The sequence below is a fragment of the Ixodes scapularis genome, unplaced genomic scaffold (genome assembly GCF_016920785.2).
Source record: "Ixodes scapularis isolate PalLabHiFi unplaced genomic scaffold, ASM1692078v2 PGA_scaffold9__187_contigs__length_104089568, whole genome shotgun sequence".
Lineage (NCBI taxonomy): Eukaryota > Metazoa > Arthropoda > Arachnida > Ixodida > Ixodidae > Ixodes > Ixodes scapularis.
Window position 1 is genome coordinate 32,253,034 of NW_024609884.1, and position 14,683 is coordinate 32,267,716.

A 14,683-nucleotide genomic window follows, 5' to 3' on the forward strand; every position below is an offset into this window, starting at 1 on the left:
TTCACACATCTGTTTAGGTTGCGTCCACAGCGAGCGAAACGCCAGAAACAACGGGGACACTGGGACAACTCTGACTCGTGCTTGCTCCCAGGCACTACTTCTTGCGGTTGCCACGTTCTGTACGGAGAACAGTTGTCCCGGGTCGTTGCTGTCGTGTCGTTTCGGTCGCTTAGAACGCAACCAACGCAAATGTGTGAACCGGTCTTAGAAGCAGAAAGCGCTTTTATTGAAACGAATTTGTAGTACATTAAAATGTACTGTACATAGAAGCTCAAAGTCTATATAACTTTAAAATATTTTGTAAAAAAAAATAAAAATCATAATAAATAAATAATCACGCTACAGTGTTGGGCAGAACATGTAAAACTAATTTTTCGAGCGTTCATGGGTATCGAGGTGTGTTCGACAAAGATATCTCGAATAAAATATGCGCACAAGCCATCAATATACAATACTTATTTTGGCTACACAAAATCCACTGACGCATATATTGAACACCTCCCTGCTAAATATTGTGTTTCTGAAGCAGGAACTACGACTCGCAAAGATGTTCGTCTTAAAAAAGAAATGTAATAAAAATGTGTTTGGTAATTCAGACCTCTTCCAACCTTGCCAATGTTTTTCTTTTTTTTTTTTTTTTTCTAAGGGCTTCGATTCATCTGTAATTCATCCCTAATAAAACAAAACAAAAATAAAGAAATAGATTGGCATTCTTTAAGAAATATTTTATGTCTTTTTTTATCAATCTGTATGTAAACGATATTGTAAACATAAACCCAGCAATAAAATTAATTATTCATGCCAAATATATTTTGTTCGTTTGGACTTTGGACTGCTGATACCGTCATTCCTCTGCGTAATAATAAAAGAAAGAGAGAGAGAGAGAGAATACAATTCTATATAGCTCCCCCCCCCCCCCCCCCCCCCCACACACACACAACCAAACCAAGAAAAAAAAAAACGTTAGTATAAGCATGGATATATTTTCCAGTTCTTTTCAAATATAACTTGACACGGCGCTTGAAACCTTGGGCGTTTGTGTCTCAAATTGCATATGACGTTGGACTATCACACTAAGAACATCATATCCGCATTGTCCCGTATAGTCGTCCTCACCTATCGCCACAGGCATATTCTACAACGCAAATATAAAGATGAAAAGAAAAAAGAGAAAGTGGTTTATTTTGTTTACGCTTCTTGCTTTACGATTGGTGCTTCGGCACCCGAGGCTACACTCTCATTGGCTGATGAACGATAAAAAAATGCTCGGGATTCGACACGCCGTGCGTTTCTTAAACTGCCGGCAACTTTAATAGATAAATAATTTGTCATTTTCATATAAATTAGAGTCACATAGTTTGGGGCATAACTTCACTCCAAGAAACGCCTGCCCGTGTACGTAGTCGCAAAACACTCAAGGAGCCAACCTCTGCTATCTAGGAAATCAGTTCAGCGAATGATGAGGCAGAACATCCGTTTGGACCTAAAAATGAAGTCTACGCTGTGGCATTACGCAATGCAAAGCGTCACGCTTGTATTGCGTAATGTTTCAGCGCAGACTTCATTTTCATGTCTAAACGGATGTTCCGCCTCATCATTCGCTGAGCTGATTTCGTAGATCACAGGGATTGGCTCTTCGAGTGTTTCGCGAGTAAGTGGACGCGCAGGCATTTCTAATACCCTTGTCAGACGGGAAAGTAAATGTCAATTTGATTAAATGTCATTCACCGTTCGGCGGTTCGGCGAATCAGCTCGTGAGCCTGGTTCTGCACGTGGCGCGTACACGCGCAGCGGGGCGTATTAAACACGCCGATTGGCCGAGCTGTAATCTCATTTTACTTAAATGGCATTTAACGTGCCCGTCTGACAGGGGTATTACAGGGGTATTAGAGCGTAGACTCACGCGAACGTTCGAAAAACGTTCGCATTACTGAAAAAAAAAAAAATAAATATGGTAAGCAGCATTTGCTATGATGCAGATCGATATATCCGCGGCAGCGGTTCTTTTTAGCCGACTTCGTGCGATGAAAATTCACACTTCGTATAGCTACCGCCTATATGGGCTATACATAGACCAAAACAATCAAACAAATTCAGGAAGCGTCATATTAAAGAAATAGTTAATTCAACAGCAACAACAACAGAAAATGTGTTTGTATTCAACACGAATTAAAAAAAACTTGGGAAGTGCTTTTTTTTTTTTTTTTAGAAGAAAGTATGGAGAACATACGATAACACACACTTTTTCTCGACCATGCTCAATCGGTTTAGTGCGCAAAATACTGAAACTGACTGTAAAATGATAAGTATCTTTCGGGATATGATAACTGTTTAACCGAATCGTCTAAATTTGAATGAAAACTGTTTGCCCTGTTTATGCTCATGCTTTTTGTTCCTTTGTTTCTGTGTGCGTACTGTATATATTTATTAAGTTCCCCCCTATTTGTTATTTATATATTTATAAAACTATATTTTGGTACTTGTGTTGTATTTAGGGCTTCGAGCCAGCGACGCTGTTTTCAACATATTTCCGTTTCAGCGCAGTCCTAAAAATGAGCTCTGCGCTGTTGCATTACGCAATGCAAGCATGACACTTTGCAATGAGTAATGCCACAGCGCAGACTTAATTTTTAGGTCTAAACGGATGTTCCGCCTCATCATTCGCTCAGTTGATTTGTTAGATCGCTAAGATTGGCTCTTTGAGTGTTTTGCGGGTAAGTAGTCGCGCAGGAACTTTTTAGAGTGCAGCAAAGTTATAATTTACAAAAAAAGAAAAACTTTTTTTTTTTAACTCTGATCTCAAATGTCGATCAAATTTGCTTGTTAGAACAACTGTATAAATAAGAGCGCAACGAGAGGGCATAAATAATAAGAATTACTTGAAGCGCAACGGTTTAAAAAAATTATGACTTACTCTAAATTATGCAAGTACAAACTATAACAAAACGGCGTTTTTTTTTGTTGTTTGTTTGTTTTAAAAGTGACATACACTTAGATATATCCACCAACAATATTAAAAAAAAAAAAAAGAAAACCAAAGGCATAAAGATTTTCTGAAATGAAATATTTCTTCGTTAGCAAAAAAAGAAAACGAAATAAAAAAAAATAAAAAAGAATCTGGAGTGTCATTACAGCGATGATCCTCATGACCGTGCTTTATACATTTCGTAAGCTTTTTAAGTCCGGCCACTTGTAGAAAACAGGGAGCTCGCCAATTTCGTGTGTCATTGCAGCTTGCCTTTAGGGTAAGGTCACCAAACTATCCTGCAAGAAGCGCAGTTCACACCTTAAATATATCGACACTTTCTCTTTCTTTTTTTTTTTTTGCGTTTAATTAGTTTGACATTTTGTCTCTGCGGAGATTGAAACCTTGTGTCACGTGACCTGCTGAAAATTTGAACGAAAGCAGTTTAGTGATTACAAATATAAAAGAAAATACACAAAAAGATTAACTTTATTTGTTTATAAAAGAGAAACAGTTAATGCTCTTTGGTTCGGTACTCATGTTCATGGTGGGACGCTTTGAAAGCTGAAGTTTCCGGCGAGCGTGGCTCGAAACATCGTGTACGTTCCGCTAAAACACCGAGTGTTAAATAGCTGCGGTGCTATCGCTTCCAACCAGCAAAACATAGAAGTCTTTTTCCACTGTATTAATATTGGCATCTTTTTATCATTCACTCTTGGAAGCGCCTTTCGTAATGGTGTCTGGTCTTCGAATTGTTCTTGATCGTTTCACCATTAAAGCGAAGAACACGTTGAGCCGACGACGACCTAGTCAGCAGACACTGTAGGCATCAGCGATGTGAAATTCGCATGAGTCTCCGATGATTTACTCGACACTCTAGCGAGTGCCAAAGCGTGACGCATCCGGCGAGGGAAGGAGTCTTTCGACGCTGTCGATGCAGATAACGTTACAGGTATTCCATCAACATCCGCGCGCGATCCTCAGCCGCGTCGTGAGGAGGCTGTTTGACATTGAGCCTCGCGCAACCGCGGGCCTCTGAAAATTTATTGTTTCTTCTTCCTCGCCGCTGGAGTCTGTGGGGGTCCCGCGATGGCGAGACGCTGAAGCGACTGAAGCCCCGAAGCCGCTGAAGTGCAGTCGCGGGAGCGAGCGCCGTTCATCCCGCGGCGGCTGCAATGCCAAGCTCGGAGCGAGAAGGAAAGCGGCACTCTCGAACCGCAGCGCCGACTGCTCCTGACGCCGGGGACGAGGCTAAGCGCGCCTGCGAGAGTGAGCGTCTGCTCGCAAATGGCAAGATCGGCCGCGACGCTCGACCCCGTCGGATCCCGCACGCGGTGCGCATGGTTTGGCTAACCGGTGTCGCTCGCTCTGGGACGTCTGAACTCCCCCCTCGCATGTGTTCCGCGTGAAACATTGTGGACCAGCGCCAGTGCACACGACCAGCCAGTGAACATGGCGTTATAGCGCCGGCTTCGACTTGGCCACTGGCAAACATGCCCGGGTTTGCGCTCATGCTAGCGCCGCAGCCGCCGAAAGTTATGCCATCCCAAAGTGTGCTCCGCCGCTGCTCGTGTTAACTGACGGTCTCTCCGCCGTTTCTGTGCGTGTCCAAGTTCGGCTTTGGACGTCGCCGACACCTGCATCCACCATGGACATCTTGCCGAGTGGAAATATTTTTCACGAGCTGCAAGCAATCCACGACACTGGTTTTTTCCCGGCTCAGCCGTCGTTGGAGGACTTCTGGCAACAGGTCCGTCCGCTCTTTTACTCACTTGCCTCCGATGTGGGCGATGCCAGAGGTACGAGCAACTGCCCAAACACAGCCCCAAAGCGCTGACCGATCACTCTTGCCGCTGCTGGTTGCGCGGGTTGCTGGTACCTGTCGCAGCCGTCCTGACTCACGTGCGATCGTCGCCGGGGTCTCGCCCTGCCACGAGGTTGGAACCCGGAAACCGAGGGGGCGGCTTTCCCCGAGTTGGCGGCACTGCTTGTGGATGGCGCCAGGGTGGTGCTGCGTGTGTTTGTGTATGCCGAGCCAAGGTTTCCGCCTTTCACCTGCGGCTCGCGATTTGAGGCCCACCGCAGCGAGTTGAGCGGCAGCTGTCCCCCACCTGCCTCTCGCTGCAGTGCCGCTGATGCTTTGCGCGCTTGGCGGTTGGTCGTTGCTCGGCGCGCCGCTCGCTCGATTTTCAAACGGGCCGCCCTCGACTTGGCGCTATTTTTGAGTTCTCCCGCTCCGAATCACGAGACGTTCGCGTATCTTGAACGAATCGCGCGCCGTCGCGTAACCCCCTCTTCCCCCGTGGTGCCCTCGACACTTGTTTTGCTCCCTGGTGGTGGAGGTGCTCGCGAGAGAGGAGACGGACAGCGACGAGCAAAGCTCGGATGAAAACATCTCTTCCGATTAGGGTCAGCGCAACGACGGCGGCGAGGAATGCCTCTTTCCCCCTTTCTATTTTCGCCCTCTCTCCCTCTCTATCTCTCCCAGCTGCTGGACGGAGGATGTGTGGCTCCCGCCACCAACTTTCCAACGAGCCATTTCGGCTCTTTGGAGCCTTCGTCGAAGCCGAGCTTCGCTTATCACATAGACGGAGTGCCCAAAACGACGCTCAAATCTGTCGTGGGGTTCTCGCGGTTATCCGTCAGTCTGCTTGAAATCTCGAGTTGTATTCGTAGCGACAAGGAGCGGGTCCCCATGTCCGCTGCCGTCGGATTATCCTTCTCGCGCTGGAACATGTTCTCCGAATGTGCGAGGAGATACGGGCCGTGCGACGCCTCGTCTAGTTTGTTGTTGGCTGCCAGTGTGATGCTTGGAAGTGCGTTTCTGTTAGCAGCCGGTTGCGACCAGATGTAGTTGTGCCGGCAGAGCTGATTGCGCCTCTGCATGCGTCTCTTTCTTTCTCTCCATCTAATGCCTGTCTCACCAGACATCGACCGCAAATGTTGATGCATGGGTTGGGAAATCATGTTTAAACTTTGGCACCGTAAACGAAACATAGTACTTTATGAAATCGATAGTGGTCGTCGCTGTTTTCCTGCTACGGCTATGTGTGTTTTCGCTTTGTCCAACTTTTATTATGCAGTTATATGGTAGTTCTTATTCTGTGTATGAGAAATATGGGCGTTTTTTTGTTTTTTTTAATATATATAGTTCCTTTCATTTGATCAGTGGAAAGGTGTGTGCAACGTTTCTACCGCGGAAACAACCGGCGATTTCAATCCAAGTGAGGTGAAGAATACGTTTTATTGAGACAGAGAAGAGTGGGAAAGAAACCAAGATGGACACACGTAAGCGCTGTAAATAAACAATGGGCCATATGCGATGTCGAGACGATTAGGGGAATTCCTATCCGAGCTTGTCATTGTATAAGCTCGCTCTGTCGCTGGAAGCAGATGGGCACTCCCTCAATGTAGGTCTTAGTCGTAAGCTGCTCTGAATTATATGCGGGCGTCATATAAACATGTGCAGCTAGATTGACAATAAAATTCAAATGACGCCAGTAACCTACCGTTTTTTCGATACACAAGAAGACTTCGCTGCCTCAAAAACGACCTTGGGCTCGACAATGAACTTGAAGCAAATTCATGCGAGGACTTATCCAGTTGAGTCGAAGACGAACATTAGGTGGCAAAATCGGCACAGCGACGGACTTAATCTGAAAGGCTTACCATATACTAACGTGTCCCGAACTGTCAGGTACGCCAGCGCCTTCTGCAATCTGTCTTCATCAAAGCTCCAGCCGTGTGGGTTGAATCCTAACTGCTTACTGAGGATCCCGTAGGCAGCGCGTTATTTCGAAGCCATTGAGGCAGTGTGCAAAAAGGGACGGGCCGTCATGGAGGTTACTCACTTTGGCGGAGTGAATTTTTGACGGCTCTTTGGAAAGCACGCCTCCCTTCGCCCCCATCGCCGCATCCGTTCAACGAACAAAGCCTACGACACGACGCGTTGCCCGCCGAGTTTCGCTCGCATCTACCTGTATTTCACCGGGATTTGTGTTTGGAGCTTACGAAGCTTCAGGCTGTGTATTCGTAGTTATTATACGACGCTTGAGGCGTCCACCGTAGCGTGAAGTAAACATATGCATAACTCTTTCGTGGCGTGTATTTTATAGTTGTGTGTATGTGCTTCCTACGAAACGTGTTCGTCCGTTCAGGAGCGTGTTCTTTTCTCGTTTTGTGTTTGCTTCGGCTCCGTCCTTTTGTTCTCTTCTGGGGAATTCATAATCTATGCGGCAATCTGCCTCGAGGTGCGAAGCATGCTGGAGAAACCTTGGCCCACGTTTTGACCCGTTTCTTCTTTTTTTTTTTTTTTTTCTTTTTTTCGTTGTTGTTGCTTTTTCGCTTTCTAGCTTGCAGTGTCGGTTATACGCGGTGTGTCGAACGAAGGGATTTGTGTTTAGCACGCATAGCCCAGCGCGCATTGTGACACCTGTGGTGTAATTACACACGCCGAGAATTATTAACGGCCCTCGCTGTAATGAGAATGACAGGAAGGGCTGCAGCCGCGACAGATCCCTTGGGAGGCGTGTACAGTGAAGCCACGGTTCGCCTAAATCTGTGCGGGGACGCCGAGCGGCAGGTCTTGTTTTATCTTCAACAGTGTAGCCTCGCTACAGTGCCTCACTGCTACTTTTTTTTTTCTCTCTCTCTCTATCTTTCCTCCATGCACCGCGTACTGATAACGCCGATGGATGGCAGGATGCGATTAGGAAGAGAGTGTCGTAAGCACGTCGGTGTATTTCAGGGGGTCCATTATCCCTCTGGCGTTTTCTTGTAATCTCTCGGTATGAATTCAACGTGCATCTCCCCGGTGATCCATATTCTCCCACATATCCTTCGCGTACATTGCGGTGAAATATCTGCTCACTTCTCGGTGCAGTAGACTCTCTGGCATTTAATTCGAGTGAAATGTGGAATCGATTTGGACCCCGTTGCTTGCTCCGGAATCGGCTTCTTTCTGCTTCCTTCACGCGGTTGTACAGTTAAGGCGTGAGTACTCGCCGCTGACAGTGCTTGGCTCTGCTTGCCTCGTCCTTGGCTATAAAACAGCGCGTTTCCCGGCGCTGAAGTCAAACAAACAACGTACACGAAAAAAAGAAGAATCGAAGTATAATTGCCGTATTTGTCGAGAGTTGCCAACACTTACATATGTGTGCGTACCAGTTCACGGGGGAACTCAAGGATACATGACCTCGAATGGACCTCACCTCAGTGCGCAGTGGTTATCCGCTCGAGCTGATTCAATCGGGGGTGATGTCATCTATATGTGCCGCGTTACTCGAGTCTGAACGCGCAATTTCATTTGAGCATAGCGTTATGTCTTGGAGCGCGGGGCGAATAAGTATCGCTTGCGTTTTATTCAACTCTTCGTGATAATCGGGATGGCGTCATTCGAGCGAGTAATTTCCATCCGCAAATTGGGCCCACCTCTCTCTCTCTCTGTCTGATACCGCCCAATCGCATTATCGCTCGTCATGAAACGTGCAGTGAGACTTGAGCACACGAAGGCCATCTGTCGAGATGACAAAGGCATGAGTTTCTGTATTACCTCGCGTTGAATTTGGATGGCGTGGGAGAACGATGAGCACAGAGCTCTAGAAGTCATATACCCCAAATTACCCAAGCACCAAAGAGCATGCGGCGAGCGTGCGGACGCGCGCTTCGCATGTTCGTTAACGCCTTATTTGGGGTATATTAGTTACTTCGAATCTTTTATACAGATAAGGGGAGCGCGTGCAGCGTGTGTACCAACGTTCCCAGCATCCTCCTTGGTGCTTGGGTTATATGGCATTCTCCACTATAGGCGTTCGGACGAGCGACGCGTAATTGTTGTTTGTTTCGCGACTTTCCGCAAAAAGTAAAGAAGCTTATACAGACGGGTATTTTCTCTGTACCCGTTTTCACCTCAAGAGAAAAGGAAGTCTTGCTCATTGTTCGTTCGCCACGCGAAGTAGTTCTTACAAAATTTGGTTGTCGGAGGAAGGAGCGATGCTTTTTTTGGCGTTTGAAAATTGCACATATTGGTAAGATAACACATATCTAATCTACAATTCACCTACATATATCTTCACTCTCTACGTAAGGGTGGAAATTAGTAATGATCCCTGAGAAGCCGGATTTTTTTTTTTTTTTTACTATGGTTCTTGAGGTGAAAACGAGTATAATAGCTTCTCGTATGCTTATAATGCCTGCCCAATCACCGGTTCACGGTGAGACAAATCCTGTCAATCGCAACGAGGCAAATCCTGCTTGTGACGGGACGAACGGAAACCATAAGCGGGCTCCACCGACATCTCGGCGCTATAATTGTAGACAAATGCACATGGCGTATACTAGTACATTTTCCGGGAGTCACTCAACGTAACTCTGAAGTTCTGCGTTATTGAGTCGATCTAGAGGTGCTGGACTTCCCTCACTAACGGTTAATGCTTGTCAAGCTGAATGCTGCAGAATCCACGAAAAAAAAAAAAAAACTCGAATCGTTTTTTTTTTTTTTTTTTTTTTTTTTTTTTTTTTACGTAATATATTCTTTTCCTTCCGTTCTTTTGCTCGACAGACATATATATTGCTCAATGGCAGGTCGATTCCAATTGACTGCAGCCAGGAAAGGGAATTTGCTTTCCTTTTTTTATTTTGTTTTGCACGCCCGCTTGGTGTGTGTGTGTGTGTGTGTGCCGACAGCTCTTTGTTCGTGGTATTGCTGTCCACTGTGCATCCCTTTCGCTGTCGAAACTCCGACGTCAACCGCGTACCGTTGGCCTGCTGAAGCTCTACGTTACGTTCATTGACGTTCGAACAATCGTGCGAGAGCGAATGACGTGATCTGGCGAAAAAAATATACACCTGTGCAAAATCCATATGCTATATGTTCGAGGACAAGCTAAATAACGTGAGCTAACACTGCGAACACTGGTAGCGAGCATTTCAGACGAGAATAAATGTACGCCAAGGTGCGCGAATCGCGCAGAGGTGGATAATTACTTTTCCCTCTCTTTTGAGTTGTCTGTCTTCATTTAAAATGAATTCATATGAACTTTTTCTCCTCGCGCTAAATATAAATCTTTTTTTTTTTTTTTTTGGGGGGGGGGGGTGGTTAAATTTTAATTTAGGATTTAATTGTTTTGATTATTCAGGATTTCGGAGCAAAGTATCCATACCTTTGCATATTCAATATTTTCTCGTCGATGCAGAGCGATCTGCGCATTATACAATTATGGCCACGAACAATTAAATAACCCGCGTAATTGCGAGAAGGATGAGCGGTTTTCTCGATTCCATATTTATGTTATTCTGATTTCACAGCTAAATCTCTTGAAGCGTTCAATCGACGAAATCGGAACCCGGTGCATATTTGAGAACGTTCCTCCATGTTTCCAAAGGGGCTTTTACACTCCTCGGACACACGTCTCGCGTCAACCTTAATCGCAACTCCAAACATCGAAATCTATACGAAATATCCTGTTTCATTCCCCCCCCCCCCTTTTTTGTTTTCTTTTTTGCTTTTTTTTAATTGGAATTTGTGTATATTATTTATTGCTTGAGACTCGTCCTAATTATTTTCTTTTAGTTTATGATTTCGTTATGAAACGGAAACCGCTGCAAGTAATTAAATGTCAGATACATCGCTCGTTTAAATAGTAACAGGAGATTGCACTTGGTCAAATATATTCATGCTTTTTTTTTTTTAAGACTTATTGCATTTAGAGTTTTGATCGCACGTAGCGTCGGTGACCGAGGCCGCCTTGTTTCCTTCGCATGCAACGCGAAAGGAAAAACAATATAGCGGGAAGAGTTTTCCACAATTAGGGAAATAGGACAGTTTTTGAAATTAAAGAGGTGCTCGTAAAGGCGACTGCCTTTCGCTTTGGCGTGTGCTCGACAAATTTGGTGTCTTGCTACATAAGCCTTTGCTTCTGCTGTATGTCAAGTCCGTTTCGCACCAAACTGAGCCGTTCACATGCAGTTCTTGGTGTCCTCATCTGTAGTTGGATTAGGTGTATACCCTTGGAGCCTCTTTGTTTAGCGACGCAAGCGGAGTTAATGAGCATATGTTCATACGTCTATTTGAACACCTATCTTAACAGCAAATATCTGACTCTTTTTTTTTTTTTTTGTGACATGGTGTTACTTGCATATGCTTCCTTCTTTCTCAGCATAAACAGGTTTAAGTTCCGAAGCACTCGTTGCGTGTTTAGCAATGAGCTAATGAACTAATGCGGTGGACTATTCCGTGCGAGTTAATATGTGCGAGGGAGGGCGCTACAGCATGCCGAGTCCCAGCATTCCACTTCGATCTGTTATTTGTTGTTCCGTATGCCGTGATATATATATATATATATATATATATATATATATATATATATATATATGCCGGCCTCCGACCAAAACGTCGGAGAATAAACCGTCCGTTGTTGCTGTTTTCACCAAGGGTTTTCTTTTATTTTCAGTTATACCCACGCCTTCGGCACCCCGCCGCCATGCCCGTTATCTATATATATATATATATATATTTATTTATTTATTAATTTATTTATTTAGTAAGTTATTAATTGGAATACGCATGTCAAAGCCTGCGCGCGTTGCAAACCCGAGGGAACAGACGCAGTCGAGTGTCGTTCCGCAGGAACGACCAGAATAAATTTATGCAGCGACGTTGTTGTTCGTTCTATTTCGAAATAGCCAGATAGGTTTGTAAATTTATAATGATGTATACGTTTTATAACGCTACACCTATCGAAATTCGCGATCTTCTCCGTCTCGCCAATTTATCGAGAACTGTGTTTTTCGACCCATCTGGACGGGTTCGAATAAATAAATAAATACATAAGAAGTGTTCCCGGGTGAGTTATTGGAACGAGTTTCCCGAAGAAGCTCCCTGGCCGTCCGTCTGTACGAGGAGAGCCGGCTCGTACTTCGTTTCGCCGAAACTGCTCCTCCGCATGCAAATCCGGCTCGAAATCCCGGGAAGACCGCACTCCAAGGCCGTGCGATCTAATACAAGGGCTGCCTTTTCTTACGTCGACGAAATTCCCGCACCGACAAAGAAAAAAAAAAAAAATCGTCTTGTACACTTTTATCTCTCTCGTTTTGTTTTTGGCGGAAGATCAACAATTCACAGTCTCGGCGTATCCCGCTATTTTTCCGGTCCCGTATAGCGGCACCACAAGGAGGAGGAGGAGAAGCGGATCGTCTCAAAAAGGCCGATGCGCAAATCGCGGGGATCAGGGCCGCGTAATAACCGTACGCTCGTCTTGAGACGGAAATGAGACGATTTCCCTTCACTCTGCGTGTGCCCGAAACGATTTGCGTGTTTGTACGACGAACTGGGATATTGAATGGGCCTCGAACGACGAGGGTGCGCGGAGGGAGGGAAGGGGAGCGCGCTGCGAAAGCATCGACCTTCGATTAGCCGGCGCAATCGAGCGACGACGGTTGTAATGTATATATGCGCCGGTCCGGGCCGACGTCGCTTTGTTTGCCCCGTGAGGTAATACACCAATACACCCAGTGACGACAGACTCGAGATGGAAAGCTCACCGCCCTGCTGCTCGCGGCGCCGAGGGCCTCGCGAGCCTCGAGACGAATTTGGCTCGAGCCTCGAGGAGGGGATTGGTCCACGGATACGCAAACAGGTATACGCTCTCGAGGAACGAGTCGGCGCGGAATTTCCTCGAGAGGCTAGGTCATCTAGACGGAACGAATGACGGACGCGGCGCGCACGATCACGCGATTTTTAGCTTTGGTGCATCCGTCGCGACCAGGCTGGGCGCCTGGATGCCGACGCAGCACTTGAATCTGCTGCCGTGAGTTTTGATGAGGAAAGTAACGCGGGAGCTTATATTTCACGGGGGTGCCTCCGGCTGGGTTGAAGAACGAGCTCGTAAGACAGCGGTGCAGCCTGTCCCCCCCCCCCCCCCCCCCCCCCCCCGTTTTCTTTTTTTAGTGTTTGCGATTATTTTTGTTTAAACCAGCAAGTGCGTCCTGATCTTCGCTGCATGTTTAGAGAGCAGACCGGGCGTATTCCAGGAACCATAAAGCCGGTATCACAGTGCTTATACACCAACTCATGTTTACAAACAAACCGGAGCGCCCCTAGCGGACGCCACCGGCGCCGCGCATGCGCGATGGGGGTGTGGGCAAGAAACTCGCCGTCGCCCATAAACAAACCATTGCAATGCGATGTTGTCGGCGTCGGTGTGAGTCCCCCTGCTTTTTTTCGCGTTCGAATTGTCGATTCTACGTCTTCCTGGCGATGTCTGACTCCTTGAGCGGCGTCATCGAAATTACCGAGGCTCGTTACACCACGAAACTTCGCGTGAATAATGTGACATGTGGCGATTCATTCCGCGTGGACACCGCAGTATGTACGCTAAAACCTGATTCGTATCATGAGGTTTCTCTCGCAATTTTCAGTCGCGACGCCGCTCGGGCTGCAAAAGCGTGAACCGTAGCTGAGATAGTCGACGTCGGTACTGAAAATCGCAAGCAGAATCGGACCAAGTCAATTAGGCATAGCAAGTCAGTGATGGTCACTCGTAACAATGATCAACATCTGCTTGTATTTACTGTTTACATCGAGTCTGCTTACCAACCTTCAAACTGAAGTCTTTTGAGGCCTCCGCTTACTTCAAATAGCAAATACCGGGCCAACATTTAATCTGCGGGCCGGCGTCGTCTAAAAGAGCAGACGACAAGCAGAAACGTTTCAAAGAGCAGACGACAGTTCGAACGATCAGGCGGCCGTTTGAACTTGAAGACGCACTGAACGTAGTCCGCAGGTGGTCCGCACAACTTGATGGTTTTCTGGCGTTCATGTTGGAATAAAACAAATAAATCTGATCAGCACAAGTATCCGTGAATTCAACTCAAAGTGCTTCCCGCCCAAACAATCGTTGTCCGACGGCGTCTGCTTTTCCCTTTTCACGGCACATATCCAGATTCTCGGACGAACCGAGCACGTGAAAACTGACCTTCAAACATTTCTCGTCTCTTTTGGTACGACCCCAGTCCCGGCGTTTTGACGAGAAGGCAGGTTTTTGTCTGGTTCCCTTCAAAACAACGCAGGAATACACGTCTGGCATGGGAACTTCTGCCCACAGCCCCAGACCGGAAGTGCGACCGACGCGCCCCCACCGCGCCGTGACGTCACAGAGATGAGTTGGTGTATACATCACACAAAAGATAGTCTGCATACAGATTCGAACGCGAGTATCCGCGAAATCCGTGCTTTGAATGCCGGGTGGCAATGAGATCAAGGAGAAACCTGGCAGGCGGCATTCGAACCGTGGATATTGCGGTGACCCGTGTTTGCAGACTGTCGTTTGTATGATGTATGAGCAGTGTGGCCCGACTTTAGCCAAACCGCAGGACCGAATCGCATGCACTCGTGTGTGTGAGCGCGTGGCTGTAAGGGAGTTTAGGAAAAAAAAAAAAAGGGGGGGGGGGGGGGGTCGTACATTGAGAAGCTTCTCCGTGGATATGCGGGGTCCAAGTCGTAACACCACCGGCTCGAAATACCCCTCATTTGCTTTTTTTTCTTTTGCTTGGAAGAGGAAACGTGATAGATGTAACAAGGATGGGCCAAATGCGGCGGGTCCGACTGAGAAGGACGTTTTGAGAACGCTCCATTTGAGAAGGTTCAAGTGAGAAGGTCGAAACGAGAACAGGCTCAAATGATAACCACCCTTCAGGAAGGGGCCCTCCTTGACGTGTCGG

The 14,683-nt window shown here is 46.6% G+C and overlaps 1 protein-coding gene across 1 annotated transcript in view; it reads left to right on the forward strand.

Moving 5' to 3' along the window:
• The first annotated feature begins 3,882 nt into the window (after positions 1-3,882).
• The window catches only part of LOC8028313 (Krueppel-like factor 6), a 435,282-nt gene continuing 424,481 nt past the window's right edge, over positions 3,883-14,683 (forward strand). Inside the window, exon 1 of the mRNA XM_042287187.1 lies at positions 3,883-4,715. Coding sequence (XP_042143121.1) covers positions 4,614-4,715 — 102 coding nt within the window. The 5' untranslated portion in view covers positions 3,883-4,613. The remainder of the gene's footprint in view (positions 4,716-14,683) is intronic.